This window comes from Scyliorhinus canicula, chromosome 14, assembly GCF_902713615.1.
Source record: "Scyliorhinus canicula chromosome 14, sScyCan1.1, whole genome shotgun sequence".
NCBI lineage: Eukaryota > Metazoa > Chordata > Chondrichthyes > Carcharhiniformes > Scyliorhinidae > Scyliorhinus > Scyliorhinus canicula.
The window spans coordinates 44,034,476-44,057,532 of NC_052159.1; the positions used below are offsets into that span (position 1 = coordinate 44,034,476).

Below are 23,057 nucleotides of genomic sequence, written 5' to 3' on the forward strand. Positions count from 1 at the left end.
TGTTGTTGTGTTGATGGTTCTGCTGTTGCGTTTGCTGTGCTCAAGGACCACATTCTGTGGGTAATACGAGTCCTTCACACAGTTACTCGTGTCAGCGTGCTTTGTGGCATCTGCTGTCACCTTGAGCGTGCCGCCACTGAGTTTGCGGCGCTCCCCATCTGGAGTCATGTCCGACTAACTTGAATCAGCTTTGGCTTCTCGATTCTCCCCGTCTGGAGTCTGGTCTGTTTCACCTGAGTATGTTTTGGCTTGTCGATGCTCCCTATCTGGAGCCTTTCTGGTTTACCTGTGTCAGCTTTGGTTTCTTGCCGCTCCCCGTCCGGATTGCAGGTTGACTTGAGTCAGCTGAGGTTTCTTGATGCTCCATGTTCGGATTCATTTCAGGTTCACTTGCATCTTCTGAGGTTTCTTGATGCTCCACGTCCGGAGTCAAAACATTGAGGAATTCATTTGCTTGTGGAGAGGCTCGAGCGAATGAGGTTTGAAGTAACATGGTGTCACCGGAGTCACCAGTAGTCTCACTGTGATTGTCGAGTGCCTCTGTACACACTAGCTGAGGTCTGTCACTTTGCACATCTGGTATGGGAAGTGGGATGCCGTCGTCACTTACCTCACATACAGTGGGTAGAGCCTCAGTGTCTTCTTACCGTTCACTTGAGCTGGGTAGACTGTCAGAGTCTTCTTCTTGTTCACTGGAGCGTGGTAGACTGTCATAGTCTTCTTGCTGTGCACTTGAGCATGGCAGACTGTCATAGTCTTTCTGTTGTTCACTTGAGCGTGGCAGACTTGCATCGTCTGCTGCTGGTTGCTCAGAGGAGGTTGCTAGACCCTCATGGTCTTGTTCATGCAAGGACTGCACTTTGGAGTCTTGTGTTGCTTCTATCATGTAATCTGTCCACGAGCTCGCTGCGGAGGGTTGTGTCACTCGAGTCACTTTCTGTGCGGAGATGTGCAGTTGTCTCGCTGTGGAGTCTTTCATCACTTTCTGTGTGAAGGCTGGGACCCTTCGTGATGCTCTCTTCGTGGTGCGTGGACCACTCTCTGTGTGGCAGCAGTCCGCTCTCTGTGGGCTTGTACCGTTCTCTGTCTCTTGGCATCAGGTCGCAGCATAATCCTGCACTCACGAGTCGGGATGTCGTATATGATGGGCTGAAGATTCCCCAATCCGAAGAACTCGTCGTCGGGGTCATCAATGTACAACACGTCTAGTTGCGGTTCAGATTTGGTACTGGGGTAGCCACCTCCCAAGGTGAAATGATCGTCTGAGTCGTTGTCTTTCAAGACAATATCATCACGTTTTGTGTCGGAGCTGGCATTGGGCTCGCGATGTCCAAAGAAGAATTCAAGGTCTAAATTATAGTCTTCAAGGACTGTATCATCTCTTTAGGCGGTACTAACTGCTTGTTGCAGGTTTCTGCGTAGGTTACTTTCAGCTACTGGTCGAATTTCAGGCATTGTGCTGTCGTTCGAGGTGAAAGAATGGGGTTTTACGGCTATAAATGTTTTTTTCATGTTTTGGGACATTGCCTCTTTGAATGGGCATGGTCCGGGGCCTCTGATGTCACGAAGTGTGTGACGTAGATCGTAGGAAGCGATTGGGCATGCGCAGATTGCTGTTCCTTTACTCGGGGCCTTTGTCTCAACTGCACATGTGCGGCTCCTTTTACAAGATGGCCGCCAATCAAAACTGCAGATTTCTGTTGCAAGCCTACCTCGTGGTGAGTTTTGGCGCCTCTTTTACCATTTTTTCTTGTATGTCCCTCGCAGAATTTTTGGAATTTATCCAGGACTGCCTGGAAGTCGCTCTTGTTTTGGCCCTTTGAGTATTTGAAGGTCTGGAAGATTTCAGCTGCCTCTCGACCCGCAATGGTAAGTAGCAGCTTTATTTTCTCTGCATCCGCCACGCCATCTAGGACGCTACCAGGTAGATCTCGAATCTCTGCCTGAACGCACGCCAGTTTTCACTGAGATTGCTTTGGTACCTGAGCTGCTGTGGAACCGGAATCTCGAACATCAGCTTGCCTGGGTATTGTTGCTGGTTGTCACTGTTTGCTGAGTTATAACTATATGGATTTAAACAGTTCACTCCTCGGTGCCATGTTTTGTTATGGTCAGACCCAGAGGTAGCTTTAACACATTTATTAAACTGTTAAAGATTTTCGTACTCTGATTCGACTCTCCTGTTAATCCTGCTATAGCTACTCAGACTAACCAGTCTTCTACAATCCACGTGGTGGGTGGATCTCGAATCTCTGCCTGAACCAACACCAGTTTTCACTGAGATTGCCTTGGTACCTGAGCTACTGTGGAACCGGAATCCCGAACATCATCTTGCCTTGGTGCTGTTGCTGGTTGTCACTGTTTGCTGAGTTGTAACTATATGGATTTAACAGGTCACTCCGTGGGTACCATGTTTTGTTATGCTCCCGACATAGCATAAGCTCCTTCCTTGATGTGCACTTTGACAAAGGAAGGTTCAGACTTGAAGATAGCTTTAACACATTTATTAAACTGTTAACAATTCTCCTACTTGGATTCGACTCTCCTGTTAATCCTGCTATAGGTACCCAGACTGACGAACCAGTCTGCTACAATCCAGGTGGTGGGTGTGATGCGTTTCAAATCAACCCTGTGTACACACGAAGTGTCTCCACAGGAAAGAGGAAAATCATGTGTGCTGTGTCCTTATATATGGGTTGGTGTAATGCCCTCCTGTGGTAGTGTCACCTCTGTGTGTGCCAAGAATTCCCATTGGTTGTGTCCCACCTTACTGACCTATTGGTTGAATGTCTGTGTGTCATGTCTCTGGTGCTCCCTCTAGTGTCTAGCTAGTCCATGTGTATTTACATTAACCCTTTGTGTATTTACAGTGATGCATATCACCACATATCTTATAAAGTATTACTTGTGTTTGTTAATGAGACTTAAAAGGCTTCAGGAAAATTAAGTAATCTTTTTATATTGCTGGGGGGTATGATGAATGTAAGAATTTTAGTTTATTATATTATATTATGGGTATTTGCTGCAGTAAGGGTTAAAAGTCTGAGTTAGTAGTGTTTTTAAAGAATCCTGGGTTGAAGGATTTTGGGAGCCAAGGATGCAATTAGGCCATCGTAAAAGTTTGGGCTAACGGAATGTTGTTTGGATTAAGGGATTCCCTGTGGAGTTAATTAGATTTCAGCTTGGCAAAATGTTGTAATTACTGAGAGGAGCCAAGGTATCACACATTTTGCAAAACAGTAGTTTTAAATGATTGTTAGTTGAAGATGTGAGCAGAAGTCAAGCATCTCTGTTCAGTTAAAAATATGTCTATCGATAGATTAGCAGTTTCCTTCCAGAATGTTCTGATGTGTGGGGTTAGACGATGAGCTGAAGCCATCTGGAGCAGCTTCTGAAGAAATACAGTATGAGTTTCTGCCTTGTTCTGACAGGAGTCAGGTCTTTTCTTTAAAGCAGAGTAAAAAGATCCCTCTCTCTCAAAGTAGAGTTTCCAGACATCTCTGTAAAGCAGGAATTCCTGAATGCTAACTGTAGATTAACAGTGGATGAATAGCTGGGATTATTTTTTTTTTGTTTGAGTGGGAATAAAGTTAGCAGTCAAGGGTTACCATATTCACTGTATTAATCAACATTGCTTAAGGGATAATTGTAAGCTATTTTCTGTGTGATGCTAGTAATTAAGTTTGTTTTAATAAATCATATCCTTATTTTTTGAGAATTCATTCCAGAGGTGAGGTATCCATTCCTCACATTCTTACAAAATTAAAATAAAGTATTGGGGTTTCTGTCCTGTATTGTAGACAGTGTTGGAGTCTGGTCTTGGATCATAATAGTTATAAGTAGTTCAGAGAAGTTTTACGGGGCTAATATCAGGAATGGTTAGGTTTGTATCCACTAGAGTTTAGAAGAGTAAGAGGCAACTTGATCAAAACCTTTAAGATGTTGAGGGGCATTGACAGTGTGTATGTGGAGAGGGCGTTTCCTCTTGTGAGAGCATCAGAACTAGGCGTCACTATTTCAAAATAAAAGGTTGCTCATTTAAGACCACGATGAGCAGAATTGTTTCTCTCTCAGAGGGTCGTGAGTCTCTGGAACTCTCTTTCTCAAAAGGCAGTGGAAGCAGAATCTTTGAATATTTTTAAGGCTGAGATGGATAGATTTTTGATAACAAGGGGGTGAAAGGTTATCTGGGGTCGGTAGGAATCTGAAGTTGAGGTTACAATTGGATAAGCCATGATCTTGTTGAATGGCAGAGCTGCCTCCAGGGGCCAAGTGGCCAACTTCTGTTCCTGATTTGTAGGTTTGTATGTTCATGTGGATTGCAATTTTTCAGTCCCACCACTCCCTTGCCTCACTATACAAAATCTGTACCAGGAACTATGATAATGAACTTTACATGCAAAATTGCCCACAATTTGGTCCAATTGGAATCATTTGAACCACTTGGCACTAATTTTTCTTTGGAGAAACCCCAGAATTCTAGACCTTAACCAAGGTCTTAGCAAGTTAATACTACTTTTGCTTATTTCCACTAAAGGTGCAGAGTAATTTATTAGATATCAAGGGCAAAATCAGAACAGTACTCTAAGTGCTTCACTTCCAAATTTCCTGTGTTATTAGCAATTCCTCCCCAATTATCACAATTAGTCCTGAGAGGAATATCAATCCTCTTAATTGGGAAATATGCTCAGGACAGAGAGTAAATAGTCAACATCAGAACGGTATCTGTCTGCCAATGTCCACCACTTACAACTCCATGAAATCCCAGACACTTCCTCATTATCTGCTTGAATGCTTCCACGTCCAAGTATTTCCTTCCAGCATTTTCAAAATCCTGAAAATAACAGAGCAAAGGAGATTTACTTTTCACACATATAGAACATAGAACAGTACAGCACAGAATAGGCCCTTCGGCCCTCAATGTTGTGCCGAGCCATGATCACCCTACTCAAACCCACGTATCCACCCTATACCCGTAACCCAACAACCCCCCCTTAGCCTTACATTTATTAGGACACTAAGGGCAATTTATCATGGCCAATCCACCTAACCCACACATCTTTGGACTGTGGGAGGAAACCGGAGCACCCGGAGGAAACCCACGCACACAGGGGGAGGACGTGCAGACTCCACACAGACAGTGACCCAGCCAGGAATCGAACCTGGGACCCTGGAGCTGTGAAGCATTTATGCTAACCACCATGCTACCCTGCTGCCCCTGCAAGCCCACATTTTAATTATTGATTAATTATTTAATTATTGAGACTGCGCTCAGGCCCGATGCAGGGCCCGATGCAGGGGGCATTACTGGGTTGGACAGGTTGCGGGGCAGGCAGGATGGACAGAGTGACAGTGGAGCACAAGGCCATTTTAGTCCCCGCCTTGTTAGAATAGCAGGACTAGGCTGTCCTCCCAACTGCCTGCAGAAATAGACAGCCCAAGGTGTCTAAAGCAAGCGCCAAGCAGCTGGACTTAAGCGTTAAGTGCTGCAAGCTGTTGTAGATGCTTTCTTCAAGCTAAGAATGAGCAGGAAGGCTGCCCCACCATTCTCACCTGCCTCTCTGGAAGCTTTAATTGGGAAAGTGAGAGGAAGGAGCGAGCAAATCTCCTTCAGCTGTTTTACAGCTTTGATAGAATCTTAAATGGCTGCCATGCAGGCTCTGGATTCCAGCATCAAGGGAGACTGTAATCGAGACGTCCATTCTTCTATCATTAACACAAGAGGTGATGCAGTTGCACCTCAACATCCATACTTCGCTATACAACATTTTTAGCATCTAAATCATCTAGAAATGCCCTTTCCATTGTCTTATTTTGTTCATACCATCTTTACATTACCATTAAAGGTTTTTATTTTTAAAACGTCAACCATTTTAAAGTGGTTGATGATGTAATTAATTCACTCCACATAATTTCTTTATCCAGAAGATACGGTTGTCCAAATTGCTTAGCTATTAATGTCTCCTTGATATTTTAGTTATGGCTTTTTTTCCTTCACTACTAAAGGAAGGCGTGTTGAAAGCCACATTCCTGCCACAGTTTTAAACTGTTATATCATTCTACACCATCTCTTCCTTTTGCATGTGATAGTAACCACTGAGTATCGTTCAGGGCTAATAACAGGTTGTTAGAATTGGGTGATTACCCTGACTGAGTTAAGTGCCACTCTATTTGCCTTTTCAGAAACAGTTTTTAAACAGCCATCCCACTGCAGCTCCATGAAGCTTTGAAATTATGTCAGAATAGCAGTCAGCAGGGTAGGTTATGGTGTGGGCATCATTAATACAGAGGATCAGAGTCCCTGCATAATTGTAGCCCAAATTATTTTGTGGTAATTTAACATAATCCAACACTTCGCTTTGCGTGTCCTTGGTCCCATCACTTATGGAATAGTTTGGAACATGCACACTGACGTCGCTGACCAAAAATGGTAAGTGGGGTCTTATTCACATTATAGGACCCTGGCTTCCAAACTAAAAAGGGTTTTTTGCCTGAAACAGACCCACAAATGATGCCAGCCGCATCACCCGTATTAACTCAGAAATAAGGCACACAGAAAACATTCTGAGGCTGTTACTGTCATCTCAGCATCCAGTGAACAGCAATCAGAGGATCGCTATTAACTCTGTGCTCTGTACATTGCTTCTTAAAAATTGAGTTAGCAACAAGGGATAGCACTTTGGAGAAATAACGGGCAAGATTCTCTGATCTCCCCGTGACGTGTTTCACGGAGGTGGGAGGTGGCCTGCCATTGGCCGATGATGGGATCTTCTGGTCCTATCGCTGTCCATGGATTTCCCATTGAACCCACCCCATGTTGCTGGGAAACCTGTGGCGGGGCTGCGCTGTCAACGGGACTGGATGATACCGCTGGTGTGAACAACCGGAAGACCTCGCCCAATAATTTTAATGGGGAATATTTTACTTAAGCTTAATGTACTATAATTATGTCAGAATAGTCTTACCTTTCTGAATAATACTGTAATTAATTTGATGTTTGTCTAATTAAATGTGACATCTTTCACTCAAATCTCATCACAATTTAATTCTGATCTATGACAGTATGCTGGATTGAAAAGGGGACAAATTCACCTCAAAGGCAGTTTGGATGCTCTTCAGATGTTCCAGGGAGACTTGTTGTTCAATCTGAAAATGAAATAAATAGAAACTACTTATGTATTAGATATTTTTTGAATTCATTAATTCATGGGGTGTGGGCAGCACTGGTGGGACCAGCATTTATTGCCTATCCTATACTACAGAGTTGTTTTCTAGGCCATTTCAGAGGGCAAATAAGATTCAAGGTCTGGTGTCACTTGGGCCAGACTGGATAAGAACAGCAGATTTCTTTCATTGGTGAATCAGATCTTTATTTTTAAATAAAGTCCAGTAAGGGGGAGGAGATAAATCGATCTGAGATGGGTGACAAATGTCAATACATTTTTTAGAAGTATTTGGTTTTGGATTGGCCTCCAGATGTCCTACACAAGATAGGCCATTATATGTCCAGCACCTAAGGGAGGAGTTTGCATGACACTTACCCAATCCATTGCTACTCCAAATTTGTGTAAGGATCCTATGTGCATCATAGATGAGGAGCATCATTCATTGGCGTAGTGGTAAGGTCACTGGACTAACAATCCACGTGCTATTACCCGGGAATGTGGGTTCAAATCCAACCAGGGAAGCTGCTGTGATTCAAATTCAATTAACAAATCTGGAACTGAAAGCTAGTCTCAGTAATGGTGAGCATGAAACTATTGTCCATTGTTGTAAAAAAAAAGATCTAGTTCACTAATTCCTCTTTCGGGAAGGAAATCTGCCCTCCTTATCTGGCCTGGCCTACATGTGACTCCAAATCCATGACAAAGTCATTGGGCGTGATTCATCTGAAACATTTTTAACTGTCATTTTGTGCCAGTTTGGCGGGTGTTTCCCATCCGTTTTTGGGGTGAGATCCAGACCTGGATTTACCCACACTTAGTCATTTTTTTCGACCTTGGGGAGTTTCTCCTCGGTCAACCCCCACTTAGAAATTCTGTCAGCAGTGGGGAGCTGAACTCACTGGTGACACCGACTCCTCAGAGATCGGGACGCCAATTTGAAAGGGTGCCCCAATCTCTATGGGGTCAGTGAGGACAGAGCTGTTGGGGAGCGTTTAAACTAATGTGGCAGGGGGATGGGAACTGATGGGAACCGATGCAGGAAGTTGGAAGGTAGTAAAACAGGGACAGAAGCAAAAGGCAGTAAGGGGGAAAGTGCAAGACAGAGAAGACATAGTCAAAAATCAAAAAGGGCGACAGTACAAAGTACAGTGACTGAGGGGAGCTCAGTGAATAGGCCCAGTAATACTAAAAGGAGTAAAACTAGAGATGTTAAGATTCAAAACAGAGGTAAAAAAACAAACATAAGTGTACTTTACCTGAATGCTCGTAGTATTCGCAATAAAGTAAATGAGTTGATGGCGCAAATCATCGTGAATGACTATGATTTAGTGGCCATTACTGAAACATGGTTAAAGGATGGTCACGACTGGGAGTTAAATATCCGAGGGTATCAAACTATTCGGAAGGACAGAGTGGATGGTAAGGGAGGTGGTGTAGTTCTGTTATTTAAGGATGACATCTGGGCAATAGTTAGGGATGATATCGGTGCTATGGAGGATAAGGTTGAATCCATTTGGGTGGAAATCAGGAAAAGTAAGGAGAAAAAGTCACTGATAGGAGTAGTCTATCGGCCACCAAATAGTAACATTATGGTGGGGCAGGCAATAAACAAAGAGATAACTGATGCATGTAGAAATGGTACAGCAGTTATCATGGGGGATTTTAATCTACATGTCGATTGGTTTAACCAGGTCAGTCAAGGCAACCTTGAGGAGGAGTTTATAGAATGTATCCGCGATAGTTTCCTAGAACAGTATGTAATGGAACCTACGAGGGAACAAGCGGTCAAGAGCTTGTCCTGTGTAATGAAACAGGATTGATTCATGATCTCATAGTTAGGGATCCTCTTGGAAGGAGCGATCACAATATGGTGGAATTTAAAATACAGATGGAGGGTGAGAAGGTAAAATCAAATACTAGTGTTTTGTGTTTAAACAAAGGAGATTACAATGGGATGAGAGAAGAACTAGCTAAGGTAGACTGGGAGCAAAGACTTTATGGTGGAACAGTTGAGGAACAGTGGAGAACCTTCCAAGCGATTTTTCACAGTGCTCAGCAAAGGTTTATACCCACAAAAAGGAAGGACGGTAGAAAGAGGGAAAATCGACCGTGGATATCTAAGGAAATAAGGGAGAGTATCAAATTGAAGGAAAGAGCATGCAAAGTGGCAAAGATTGGTGGGAGACTAGAGGACTGGGAAATATTTAAGGGGCAACAGAAAGCTACTAAAAAAGCTATAAAGAAGAGTAAGATAGAGTATGAGAGTAAACTTGCTCAGAATATAAAAACAGACAGCAAAAGTTTTTACAAATATATAAAGCAAAAAAGAGTGGCTAAGGTAAATATTGGTCCTTTAGAGGATGAAAAGGGAGTTTTAATAATGGGAGATGAGGAAATGGCTGAGGAACTGAACAGGTTTTTTGGGTCGGTCTTCACAGTGGAAGACACAAATAACATGCCAGTGACTGATAGAAATGAGGTTATGACAGGTGATGACCTTGAGAGGATTGTTATCACTAAGGAGGTAGTGATGGGCAAGCTAATGGGGCTAAAGGTAGACAAGTCTCCTGGCCCTGATGGAATGCATCCCAGAGTGCTAAAAGAGATGGCTAGGGAAATTGCAGATGCACTAGTGATGATTTACCAAAATACGCTAGACTCTGGGGTGGTCCCGGTGGATTGGAAATTAGCAAACGTGACACCACTGTTTATAAAAGGAGGTAGGCAGAAAGCAGGGCAGTGAGCTTAACGTCGGTAATAGAGAAGATGCTGGAATCTATCATCAAGGAAGAAATAGCGAGGCATCTGGATAGAAATTGTCCCATTGGGCAGACGCAGCATGGTTTCATAAAGGGCAGGTCGTGCCTAACTAATTTAGTGGAATTTTTTGAGGACATTACCAGTGCAGTAGATAACGAGGAGCCAATGGATGTGGTATATCTGGATTTCCAGAAAGCTTTTGACAAGGTGCCACACAAAAGGCTGCTGCATAAGATAAAGATGCATGGCATTAAGGGTAAGGTAGTAGCATGGATAGCGGATTGGTTAATTAATAGAAAGCAAAGAGTGGGGATTAATGGGTGCTTCTCTGGTTGGCGATCAGTAGCTAGTGGTGTCCCTCAGGGATCCGTGTTGGGCCCACAATTGTTCACAATCTACATATATGATTTAGAGGTGGGGACCAAGGGCAATGTGTCCAAATTTGTATATGACACTAAGATGAGTGGTAAAGCGAAAAGTGCAGAGGATACTGGAAGTCTGCAGAGGGATTTGGATAGGTTAAGTGAATGGGCTAGGGTCTGGCAAATTGAATACAATGTTGAAAAATGTGAGGTTGTCCATTTTGGTAGGAATAACAGCAAACAGGATTATTATTTAAACAATAAAATATTAAAGCAATGCAGCTGTGCAGAGAGACCTGGGTGTGCTAGTGCATGAGTCACAGAAAGTTGGTTTACAGGTGCAACAGGTGATTAAGAAGGCAAATGGAATTTTGTCCTTCATTGCTAGAGGGATGGAGTTTAAGACTAGGGAGGTTATGCTGCAATTGTATAAGGTGTTAGGGAGGCCACACCTGGAGTATTATATTCAGTTTTGGTCTCCTTACTTGAGAAAGGACATACTGGCACTGGAGGATGTGCAGAGGAGATTCACGAGGTTAATCCCAGAGCTGAAGGGGTTGGATTACGAGGAGAGGTTGAGTAGACTGGGACTGTACTCGTTGGAATTTAGAAGGATGAGGGGGGATCTTATAGAAACATTTAAAATTATGAAGGGAATAGATAGGATAGATGCGGGCAGGTTGTTTCCACTGGCGGGTGAAAACAGAACTAGGGGGCATAGCCTCAAAATAAGGGGAAGTAGATTTAGGACTGAGTTTAGGAGGAACTTCTTCACCCAAAGGGTTGTGAATCTATGGAATTCCTTGCCCAGTGAAGCAGTTGAGGCTCCTTCATTAAATGTTTTTAAGGTAAAGATAGATAGTTTTTTAAAGAAAAAAGGGATTAAAGGTTATGGTGTTCGATCCGGAAAGTGGAGCTGAGTCCACAAAAGATCAGCCATGATCTCATTGAATGGCGGAGCAGGCTCGAGGGGCCAGATGGCCTACTCCTGCTCCTAGTTCTTATGTTCTTATGTTCTTATGACACCCCATTATGGGGTCAGTGAGGAAACCCCCTTTCAGGCCCCCGTCCCCTTTTCGGACCCCCCTTCTGTCAGGACCACCCCCCCCCCCCCTTCATCCCTGACATTTATAAGCCCCCACGATAACCCCCTTCACCCTCATTCTTCATACCCCCCTCATCCTCCCTCTCATGGGCATGGTTCCCCTTAGGCCCTGCCCCTTGGCAGTGCCAACATGGCACTTAGGCACCCTGGCACCACCAGCACGGTAGCTGGGCAGTGCCCATGGCACCCAGATACAGACAACTGGTACTCAAGCAGTGCCAAGTTGGCATTCAGCCTGCCAGGTTGGCACTGCCAGGGTGCTTGGTGCCAGGGGAGTGCCAGGGTATTTCCCTGCCCTGTGCCTGACCACCCAGCGGACTCTAATAGCCTCCAAGACTCCGAGAGGGTTTGGTCTCAGCTTGTGGAGACCAGCACTACTTGGCATCCGGATGAGGCCTCACCAGTGCGGCCGGGTTCACCTGGGCACCGGGTGAATGCGGCCTCAAGTAGCCTGCACGTATTTAAATTAGCCTAATGGTTCATTTAAATATCGTCGTGCCGGGCGGCGTGAGTCAGGTGACTCGTGTGAGGTTTCGCACTGGGAGCAAATCCTAATTTGGACCCGACCCGCAATGCACCTGGCACGAGATCGGTGCCAGGCACAACGCGGTGGAGAAATCGCGCCTGCCCTCTGAAATGACCTTCGTAAGCCACTCAGATCAAGGGCATTTAGGAACGGGCAACAAATGCTGCCCTTGCCAGTGACATCAACACCCCATGAAAGAATAAAGAAGAAAAAACAGAATCCTGCTTCGCACAATTCTGTAAACTTGTGCCTGAAACAGACAAGTACCCACAGATTCTGGACGGTGGATTTCAAGCCAAAACTGGACAGTATATCCATTCCCACAATTGTTTTAACATTACTGCACTGTCAGTATTTACATTCTGCACTACTGCACCACGAGCACCCGAACAATCCATTACACATTAGCCCAAATCTTACTCAACATCACAGTTAACTTCTCTGAGAAACTGGTTACTCACTGCTGTCTTGCAAACAGAAATGTTTCAGTGTGTGGACAGTGTTTCAGTCAAGGACTAAGAGGAAGCATTCTCCAGTAAAGTGTACCATGAAAAGCTGATGGGATTTGGGTTTGAGAATAGAGGGAGCGTCGCAAGGTTTTCTTTTCTTTCGCATATTTTCAATTTAAAGTAAGTATTTCGGCTGGCTGCTGGAAATTAGTTCTCTGATTAAAAAGGGAAGAAATAACTTACCTGGAACAAGTGGTAAAAGTTTCAAGGACACAGTGTTCGCAACAATAACAATGTTCAAAAAACTGTAAAAAACAGGCTTATTCAGCCACAACATGACTCATTCTGTCATGCAGAATCGTACAAGCACAGCCTGCACTGACCTTGGTGCTACAGAAAACCAGAGATAATTCATTACACTCACCCCATAGCCCTGCAAATTTCTCAGTTTCAAATATTGATCCAGTTTCCTATTGAAAGATGTTGTAGCCCCTGCCTCAGTCACTCCCTCGTAGCACATTATTCCTTATTCCAACAACCCTTTGCATTCAGAATTTTTTTCTAACCTCTCCATTCAAACTCTGGGGTATATTGGACGAGATTTAACAAAACATTTCTAAGTCTCACTTTGGGCGCAATAGATGAGGGGCTGAATTCTCAAAAAAATGGGGCATTGTCCCCACGCCGGCGTAAAAACGCTGGCGTTTTACTCCAGACTTTCCTGAAAAAAAATATAGAGCAATTCACTTATCTTCAGGGGGCAGGGGCCCAGAGTAATTCTCACAGCTTTAGCTGCGGATACGGACCCCTGCATTTCCAGTTCCGAGTCCGCGCATGTGCACGGCGGCGGCCTCCAGCGGCAGCGCCGAGTGCTATGGCGAACTTGGACCGTGGACCAGGACCAAGAAACAAGGTTCCACCGATCTGCCTCGTACCGCTTGATCTTGCCCGCCCGAACACTGCCCCAGCCATCCATAAGGCCCCCCCCCCCCCCCGCCCCACGGGCAGGCTGCAGCCGCCGCACGTGCGTCACAACCAGCAAGACATGGTTAGAACCACACCGTCAGGAACTCGGCCGGTTGGGACTGGAGTATCGCTGGGAGAGCCTCTGGCAATGGCCCCCCAGCCGCGCGTCGTGATTCACGGGCGAGCGATTCTCTGGGGACCGGAGAATCGCGAGAGCGGCGCCGGGTCCAATTCGGGCATAAAAGTCGATTCTCCGTCCCCACGCCAAACGCAATTTTGGCGCGGGTCTGCGGAGAGTCCAGCCCGAGGTGTTCCTCAACGGCCGCATTGCCGAAGTTGCGACCTGTATTTAACGGCGCTTAGAGCCCCCACGATCTCCTTGTCTCGCCCAACTCCCATCTCAGAGTCCTACGGCTAACAAGGGAGAGCTGCTTTTAAACGTTCCCTCAGCAGTCACTCCCAGTCAACAAACAAGCACGACAGCGTACAGCCTTGCTCCTTGATTTGGGGATACTGACCAGGCCAGGCTTCTCTACACCACTGACGCAAGACGGGACATCCTGTTTCCCGAGGTGTTTGGGCGACTAGCTCCAGGGTCACCAATGCTGCCTGGGAGGCAGTGGCAGCGGCCGTCAGTGCGGGCAGCGTGACAAGTAGGACCACCATCTAATATCAGAACAAGACCAATGACCTTAGCCGAGCTGCAACTTACCACCTCTCTCCTGGCATCAGTTCTGCCTGCTGCCCCTCAAAACCTCTGAAGCCCCTCTTCTCACAAATCACTGGCTGACACCTCGCAGCCTCCCCGCATTCGATCTTCGTGCTTGCTTCTCAGAACCCACTGGCACCCACCAGCACAACCCCTTCATCTCCAGGTATGGTGTCCCCACATGCCACCTACTATAGACTCCCCTGACCCATCAAGCATGCAGTTCACAATGCCCTCTCTTTGTTCCCACAGGAATGGGCAGCATGGGAGCACTGCAGTTAGCACTGTTGCTTCACAGTTCCAGGGTCCCAAGTTCGATTCCGGGCTTGGGTCACTTTCTGTGTGGAGTCTGCACGTTCTCCCCTTGCCTGCATGCGTTTCCTCCGGGTGCTCCTGTTTTCCTCCCACAGTCCAAAGTTGTGCAGGTTAGGTCGATTGGCCAATCTAAATTGCCCTTAGTGTCCAAAAAGATTAGGGAGGGTTACTGTGTTACGAGGATAGGATGGAACTGTGGGCTTGGGTAGGATGCTCTTTCCAAGAGCCGGTGCAGACTCGATGGACTGAATGGCCTCCTTCTGCACTGTAAATTCTATCTGTCTGTCTGTCTGTCTGGAGAATATAGCCCATAATAAGCGGGAAAGGGCCAAGATGGGTCACGGAGTACCAGAGATTCAAATCCACACCCCCTATGAGGACCGGACCTTGAAAATCGTGGGGTTGTCCGAAGAGAGAGCAATCATCAACACAGAGGTTGACCTGAGTCACAGAGGTGAGGATTCACTGCCCCTTCACCCAGGTGACCTGTCTCAAGTGAGTTGTTCATGTCAGACAAATGATCCTTCCCACTCACAGACCACGGGCGCAATTCTCCTAAAGGGAGACAAACAGCCGACACCGCAGTGAAACCTGGAGTGTTTCACTCCGGCGTCGGAGGCCACTCCTCGCCCTCTATTCTCCCCCCCCCCCTCCCCCAGGGGGCTAGGAGCAGCGACGCATGAATTTCGCGCGCCGGGCCTTGGCGCTTGCATCAAAGCGGCGCACCTGGAATGACGCGGCCGGCGGTGCCTAAGTGACATCAGCCGCGCATGCGCAGGTTTGCCGGCGCCAACCCACGCATGCGCGGTTGCCATCTTCCCCTCCGCTGCCCCGCAAGACATGGTGGCTTGATCTTGCAGGGCGGTGGAGGGAAAAGAGTGCGCCTTTTAGAGACGCCGGTCTGGTGATATGATCTGCATACCTGTCTGCCATTGGGGCAGAACACCGGCTTACCATTGGCCCTGGTCGGTCATGTGCCTCTCGACCGATTGGCCGAGAGGCTGAGTTAACCACGCCTCCATTAACGAGGTATAAATGGACAAACGCCCGGCGATCGTCCATTCCATTGTAGACGATCGCAGAGCTATGTTCTAGTCTATTAAAGCTTGACTTTTGTAAAGCACTCGTCACGCGTACAATTAATGGTGCATCAGCCGGCCCGATGATCGGTGGGCATCGTTCGCGGGCCAGATACCTCCTGAGCACGCCCACAGACCCCACATGCAGCGGTCACCCGATGTTGATGTCAGCAGCCACCAGGTGTGGTTGGCGCCGACGTGAACCTGTCGGGTTTGGCAGGCCGCTCGTTAGAAACGGCGAGTGGCGATTCTCCGAGCGGCCTATCGCAAAACGTGACACGCCATTTTGGGGGGGGGGTGGGAGAATCGCGGGGTGTACCAGGGCGGCGTGGCGTGATTCGCCCGGCCCTCCCGCAATTCTCCCTCCTGGCGTGGGGGTTGGAGAATCGCGCCCCACATGTCTATTGTCTCGCAGGATCTCCCTCTGATGGGGCAGGGTCATCCAGAGTCATCCCCCCCCCCCCCCCCCGCCCCACCACCCAAGAGACCACCTCGGAGAGACCACCATTGACGCATTACAGCCCCAATCCCCACCTTCCACCAGCGCAGAGAGACACACCTCAGTGGGCAACATCACTGGACAAGCTTCTGGGGCACAATCTGGTGAGTACCACATAGTTGCTGATGCCCATCAGGTGGAGGCAAGAATGTCTGAGGAGTCAGCAATCACAGGTCTGCCTGATCCCAGGACTCAGCTGGGTCCCAACCAGGTGCTGAGCCCCTGGACAGGTTTATCCCACAGCTGAAGCAGGTGATAAGACACACCTGTGAGATTCAGGAGGGGCTGTCAGCGACATTCCAGCAGGTGTATAGCTGATTGGAGGCGTCCCAAAGGCTACGGGCGCTGGAAATGATGCCGACAATGCGTGGCACCGAGTTCAACACTGCTAGGGTGGTGACCGCAATAGAAAGCCTGCAGCAAAAGGTCAGTGTTTTAAGTGATGGTGCTCAAGGCATGACTCAGTCCGTGATGACCATGGCTGAGGGCCTCGATATCATGAACTGAGTGACAGGTCCTAGACGCAGGTGGGCATTGCCCAGCTACTGCAGAGCATGGCCCATTACCTAGGATATCGCTGAGGGCATTGACACCATGGTGCAGGCAATGGAGAGCCACCGGGACTGGCAGTGCCAGACGACTCAAGAAGCCTCTAGAGCTCACTCCAGCTGCTCCTCCATCTCATGGAGAGCCCCAGGGCTCCACAGGCACCGTCAGGGAGAAGGAAGCGCTGGAGGCCAACCCAGGGCCTGCCACCAAGGAGACAACAGCGGTCTACAGTTATTCCGAATCCTTCCCTCCTGACACCTGCGCATTTCAAGGGCAGTGGGCAGAACAGGGTGGCAGGGCAACGCTTGTGATACCGGTAAACCACCGGGGCCTTCCGGCTCCAGATCTTCCAGAGGATATCTGCCAAGGACATCAAAGGCCAAAAGGCACGGAAAGCAACAGGCTGCCTCCACCTCTGACATGTATCCTGGGACACACCTAGACATAGCACTGGACCACCGAACATCAAGAAGAGAGAGAATCACTGAGTGGGCACTTGTGGGGTTGGGGGTCACTATCTGTAGCTAGGGAGAATAGAACTGTTCACTATTAAAACATGTTACATTTGATACATCTGTTGCTTAAATCTTCGCAGCAGGTCTGTCTGCACCCGCAGGGCACAGGGGTCCAAGATCAAACGCCCTGATACAGACCCAATTCAGAGGATGGGTGTCAGCAGAAAGACAGGAGTCAGACTTTGGCATAAGCCGAGGAGCACCAGAGCTAATCTCACAGTGAGTTATCATCGCTCTCCTGCCTTGTACAATACCTGCTGACAATGCCGACACAGGCCCATCATCCTGGGGTGATGTTACACAGACCCTGGGAGGGTGGTCGGGACAGGATGAGGGAAATGGGCGGGGGGGAAGGGATTAGGTGGGAAGGAGGGTATTTGGGGGGGGTGGGCAAGAGGGAGGGAGCTGACAGACAAAGCCTCGTCCTATGAGAATTGGGTGAGGATGTGGACCTCCCTGGTCCTCCGTGCATGCCAGACCCTTGTCACCGCCTGTCCTCCATCCTCTGGCTCCTCCTGTGGCTCCTCCTCGGGCTTATCCTCTATCCCCTTGTACTCCACCTCCTCCTGAGATAAGTCCGCATGTCTCTCCTGCTCCAGCTAGTCGTCCCACTGTTGTGCCCAATCGTGGAAGGTACAGCAGGCTACCACAAAACAGAGGACCCTCTGGGGGTGTACTGCAGTGCACCACCTGAGTGGTCCAGGCATCAGAACCATATTTTCAGCAGTCTGATACACCGCTCAATGACAGCATAGGTTGCAATATGGGCCTCGTTGTATTGGGTCTCGGCTTCGGTCTCCAGCCTCTGCACTGGCGTCATCATCCAGGACCTCAGCGAGTACTACTTACCCTCCAAGAGATCTCCAAGTGTCCCAGGATGTAGCTGTCATGCACACTCCCTGGGAAACGTGCATGATCTGGAGGTGGTGGTCACACACGAGATGAACATTCAGGGAGTGGAACCCCTTCCTGTTAATGAAGGGACTTGCGTGTCATTTGGTTCCCCCCCCAGGACCCCGGCGATGGTGGGGAATCCTGCAGCCAGGCACTTTGGTGGGCCGGGTCCAGCTCAAAGTTGATATAGTTATGCCGCATTGTATCTTTGTTTAGACGGAGCCTTCTGCAACACATGTTGTCCATCATCTCATCGAAAGACTAACAACACCTGTACACCTTGGACCGTTGCTGGCCTCCACCTCTGAGTTCCTCCTTGTCCTGATGGGCAGCCCTGACTTCAGGGTGTCTAGTGGCCCCCTGCACATGGGTTGCCACCTCCAGCCTGCATCAATGCTGCTGCCTTTGACGGTGTCTGGCCACCTGGGCTGCCACCAGCAGTGAGAGGGCATCCTCTGCAGGTCCGACAACACCAACCATATTCTTATATCTGCGAGGAATTGGAGAAGGAGAAAGACCAACAGTCAGTTAGGGCTTCAGCCCCAGGACCCTCAAATCCCCCAAGCCTCCCCCACTGTAGTGCCATTCACTGAGCCAGTTTTGCTGGTGAACCTCGCTCTGTACATTCACCCCCCCCCCCCCCCCCCCCCACCCCTGCCACAGCAGGGGCCCCTAGATCCCTGACCCCATCCCTCTGCTGGGAATGTTAGGGAGACCACGCTCAAGTGCCACCCACTGATCCACACACTTACCCTTTGGTCGTGGGAATTCCATAGTATTGAAGTCCAGCTCTTGAGTGTTTGATTGCAGGCTGCTGCTTCAATGATGTTGACGCTCTAGAGTTCTAGCACAGTATTCAGGCTTCAAAGTTTGATTGAAATGCAAGGCACTAATCATCCTCTGAGACATGGCACGCGTCCCCACGAGAGCTGCATTTATAGCACAGAAGGATTTAGCCCAACAGGTGATGTCAATATATATGCCCCACATGAGCCTCCAATACTTTGTCATGTAACCCCATCAATATCTCCTTCTACTGAGTCAAGGTGAAAAGTATTAACATAGAATTGCATTGTCTAGAATTTCCATGGGGATTCTCCCAATTGTCGACCATGATGCCAGAAGAAAATTAGGGAACTCCAGGTACATGTATTTATTTATTTTGGCAAAATCATTTATTTACCAAAAATAATAGTACAATGAAATGTCTGACATTTCACAACATCTACACGATACAAGTGAGATACTGCACAGGGCCTGGCTCAGTAAAGCATTCTTTATCGAGTGTTTCTGATTACTCAAGGCATATTATATAAATGTGCTGTCACCATTTGACCAAGATCTCAACAGATCCTGTTGTCAGCAACTCCCAGTTCTCAAATAAATTAATGCTAACAGTTTAAGAAAAACATCCAATCTGCCACTCAAGAACTGGATGTTCTCAAACCATTTCCATGTTAATATATTTTATCTCCAAAGGAAGTATCATTACTCAGTACAAATACAAAATTAACTATCATTGTTACAACTACAAACACTTAACCTTTTTGATCTGTTTGTTATCTTTGAGCCTAGTATGAGTTACAAAAGCGCCAGAGCCACTTATCTCAGCAGGTGGCTGTGTTCACATTTTGACTGACAGTTTTAAGAGGTTATTAAAGAATTATCTGTATTTGATCTGGTAAATGAAATAGGTGTGTTTTTGCTTTTACAACAGATTAACCATTGCCTGCATCTTTCCAGCAATGAAAGATGATGGGTATGCATCAAAGAATCCATTTCAGATGGAGTATCTTACCCTTGCAAAGGGTCCAAAGGTGCTTCGCAAGAATGATCCCTGGAATGAACAGCTTACATAGATCATAGAACAGTACAGCACAGAACAGACCCTTCGGCCCTCGATGTTGTGCCGAGCAATGATCACCCTACTCAAACCCACGTATCCACCCTATACCCGTAACCCAACAACCCCCCCCCCCCCTTACTTTTTTAGGACATTACGGGCAATTTAGCATGGCCAATCCACCTAACCCGCACATCTTTGGACTGTGGGAGGAAACCGGAGCACCCAGAGGAAACCCACGCACACACGGTGAGGACGTGCAGACTCCGCACAGACAGTGACCCAGCCGGGAACCGAACCTGGGACCCTGGAGCTGTGAAGCATTTATGCTAACCACCATGCTACCGTGCTACCCAGCTTGTCGTATGAGGACTCTGGGTCTATACTCGTTGGAGTTTAGAAGGATGAGGGGGGATCTTATTGAAACTTATAGGATACTACGAGGCCTGGATAGTGTGGATGTGGAGAGGATGTTTCCACTTGTAGGAGAAACTAGAAGCAGAGGACACAATCTCAGACTAAAGGGACGATACTTTAAAACAGAGATGAGGAAGATTTTCTTCAGCCAGAGGGTGGTGAATTTGTGGAACTTTTTGCTGTGGAGGCTAAATCACTGAGTGTCTTTATGACAGAGATAGATAGGTTTTTAATTAATAAGGGGATCAGGGGTTATGGGGAGAAGGCAAGAGAATGGGGATGAGAAAAATATCAGCCATGATTGAATGGCGGAGCGGACTCGATGGGCCGAGTGGCCTAATTCTACTTCTATGTCTTATACTTTTATGGCGCATCCTTGCTGATGGCTAGAGGCCAATCCTTGAGAGACAGTTTCTGCCACAAATGTCCACATGAAGCTTCCAAGTGTTATTATGGGTTGTTGTTTTCAGCATTGGTACCTGTTGCCAAGTTTCTGTAGCCATTGGTCATTGTGGTGGTGCACACTAACCCATAAGAGGTGTTGCCATTTTCCTCTGTCATCAATTTGTGACCCAGGTGTAATAATCGATGTCTTGCTTGGAAGCACCTTGAAGAGCAACGTTACTAGTTCCATTAGCCGTCTTGCCTCCAGCTACGTCAGCAAACAGAAAGTCCTTGGATATATTACCTTCTTCCATTCTGTGACATGCTTGAGTGAATGAAGCCACTGGAGTATGATGAACACTAACCAATTTGGGAGCTCCACCTTTGATGGGTTGTAATATTGGTAATTTTGTCCTACCAGAATATAATCATAAAAGACAGCAAAGATGTGGCTATTTGGAGGGATTTAACATTCTATTAATGGGTTTTAGGGTGAGAGTTTTTTCCTCCCAGCATGAAGTACATTTGAGCCAGAGCTCTATTGAATTGATGGAGTCATTTCAAACATATGGGATGGGATTCTCCGTTGCCTGACGCCAAACTTGTAATCGACAATCGGGCGAAGAATCGATTCCGATGCCGGAATCGGGGCCGGTGCCGGTTTGACGGCCATTTGCAATTCTCCACTCCCTCCAAATGGCATAATCGTGATGCATGCAGCACGCAATCGCTATGCTGTTGGCGCCTCATCGGCCGGCCCACTTGCAATGCACCACCCCCGATGGGCCGAGTTCCCGACGGCGAGGGACATGTGTGTGGCCTGAGCCGACGTGCCAGCTGTGGACTGTGTCCAGCTCTGCTGGCCGAGTGTGGGTTGGGGAGGGGGACGGTAGACATCAGTTGGGCTGGGGGGGGACTGGTGGGCTGTGGGGTCGCAGTCGGCGGTTTAGGTGTAGCACACGGTCGGCGCCAGATTGTATGGCGCGACTGGTGCAGGTTGCCAGCGGTGCGCATGCACGGTCTGGGACCAGCCATTCTCTGGCTGTTTTCGGCATGGGTGTTGGATGTTCCAGTCAGTGCCGTTGCGAGCCCGCTACGTCGCCCCGATGCCGGCTCCTCCGATTCTCCGGCACCTGCGGGATCACCGCTGCGCCGGTCGGGGGCCGTTGAAAGCGCCCCCCCCCCCAGCGATTCTCTGGGCCTCGACGGGCTGAGTGCCCGCCGAGAACGGCCGAGTCCCGCCAGCGTGGGTCACGTATGGTCCCACATGGCGGGACCTGGAAATTCTGTCTGCGGGGGCCGTCCTAGTGGGGGGGGATCTGACCCCGGGAGGGGGGGGGGATCTGACCCCGGGGTGGGGGGGCCTCCACGGTGGCCTCGCCCGCCATTGGGGCCTACTGATCAGCGGGCTGGTTCCGTGGGGGCCTATGTTCCTCTGCACCGGGCCCCTGTAGGGCTCTGCCATATTGTCCGGGGGACGGCGTGGAGACGGGAACCCATGCGCATGCGTAAACACACACCGGCTGCCGGTCGCCGGCTAGAGCAGCAGAGACCACTCCGTTGCCGACCTAGCCCCCTAGGAAGGGGTGCATACCTGACAATCAAGGACCGTTGATGCCGGAGTGGTTCACGCCGCTTTTCACGCCGGCATCAGAACTTGGCCATGGGATTGGAGAATGAACCAATCCAATGGACCATGTTGAGTGGCATTTAAAATCCCGAGTCGCCTTTTTGTTTGGGTGCTGACTAATCTGCAGATCAGATTTCCAGAATTTTCTATTTTTTCTTTTATTTATCCAGCATTTTTCACCTTTTTCTTTTTGCTTCTTAAAATGATTGTGTTGTGCTCCCCCTTGTGGTCTAATGACCTAGAAATTGCTAATCTTACATTTGCTGTTGCCGTGGATACTGACAGAAAATATTAATGATACTTTGTTCACTGACGTGCATAGTGAGAGATAATAAGCTGGCATTGTGGCATAAACAGCAAGATGCACTTTGGAAAAAACAATGAGCTGCATTTGCACAGACAAGAACAACACAGTTACTTTAAAGAGCATGATGATGGTATGCAGGTCAATGAGAATGCTGGAAGTCATGGCCAGATGAAGCCTTGTCAGCATCCAGTGTTGTGCACCATATAGATTGTCTCTCAAAGTTGCCCATCCAATGTGGTAAAGGGGATTGTGGGGCCATTAAAAGACAAATGCATGAGCGGAGGGGGTGTCACATGATGTGAGTGCGGGAGTGGCTGCGTTTTCCCGAGCTCTGCCTCTGCTCATCTTGTGATCCTTTATTTTATCCTGGTGCACATTTCATACTTGGGATATATATCTTGCTCCATTTCCCTGGAGGATCCTGAGTGGTGTTTTGCGAAGAGAAGGCAAGATAAATTGTAGAAATTCCTCGTTTGACCAAGGTGGTTGGAGTGGGATGGATGGAACCCAGCATTGCAGTGGCGTTGATACTGGTGAGCGGGCTTCCCCCACATCAATGCCCGCCATTGAGAATGTTGTTCT

The 23,057-nt window shown here is 48.0% G+C and overlaps 1 protein-coding gene across 4 annotated transcripts in view; it reads right to left on the reverse strand.

Annotated features, from left to right (window-relative positions):
• wdr95 (WD40 repeat domain 95) overlaps positions 1-23,057 on the reverse strand; it is a 199,440-nt gene that overhangs the window by 123,737 nt on the left and 52,646 nt on the right. For 3 of the 4 annotated variants that reach the window (XM_038819069.1, XM_038819068.1, XM_038819070.1), the window contains 2 exons: positions 7,093-7,146; positions 4,751-4,834 (listed from right to left, as the gene is read on the reverse strand). In XM_038819069.1, the coding sequence (XP_038674997.1) occupies positions 4,751-4,834; positions 7,093-7,146 (138 nt within the window). Of the gene's footprint in view, positions 1-4,750; positions 4,835-7,092; positions 7,147-12,380; positions 12,490-23,057 lie in introns of those variants that run through there. The other variant, XM_038819071.1, reaches the window with a different exon arrangement.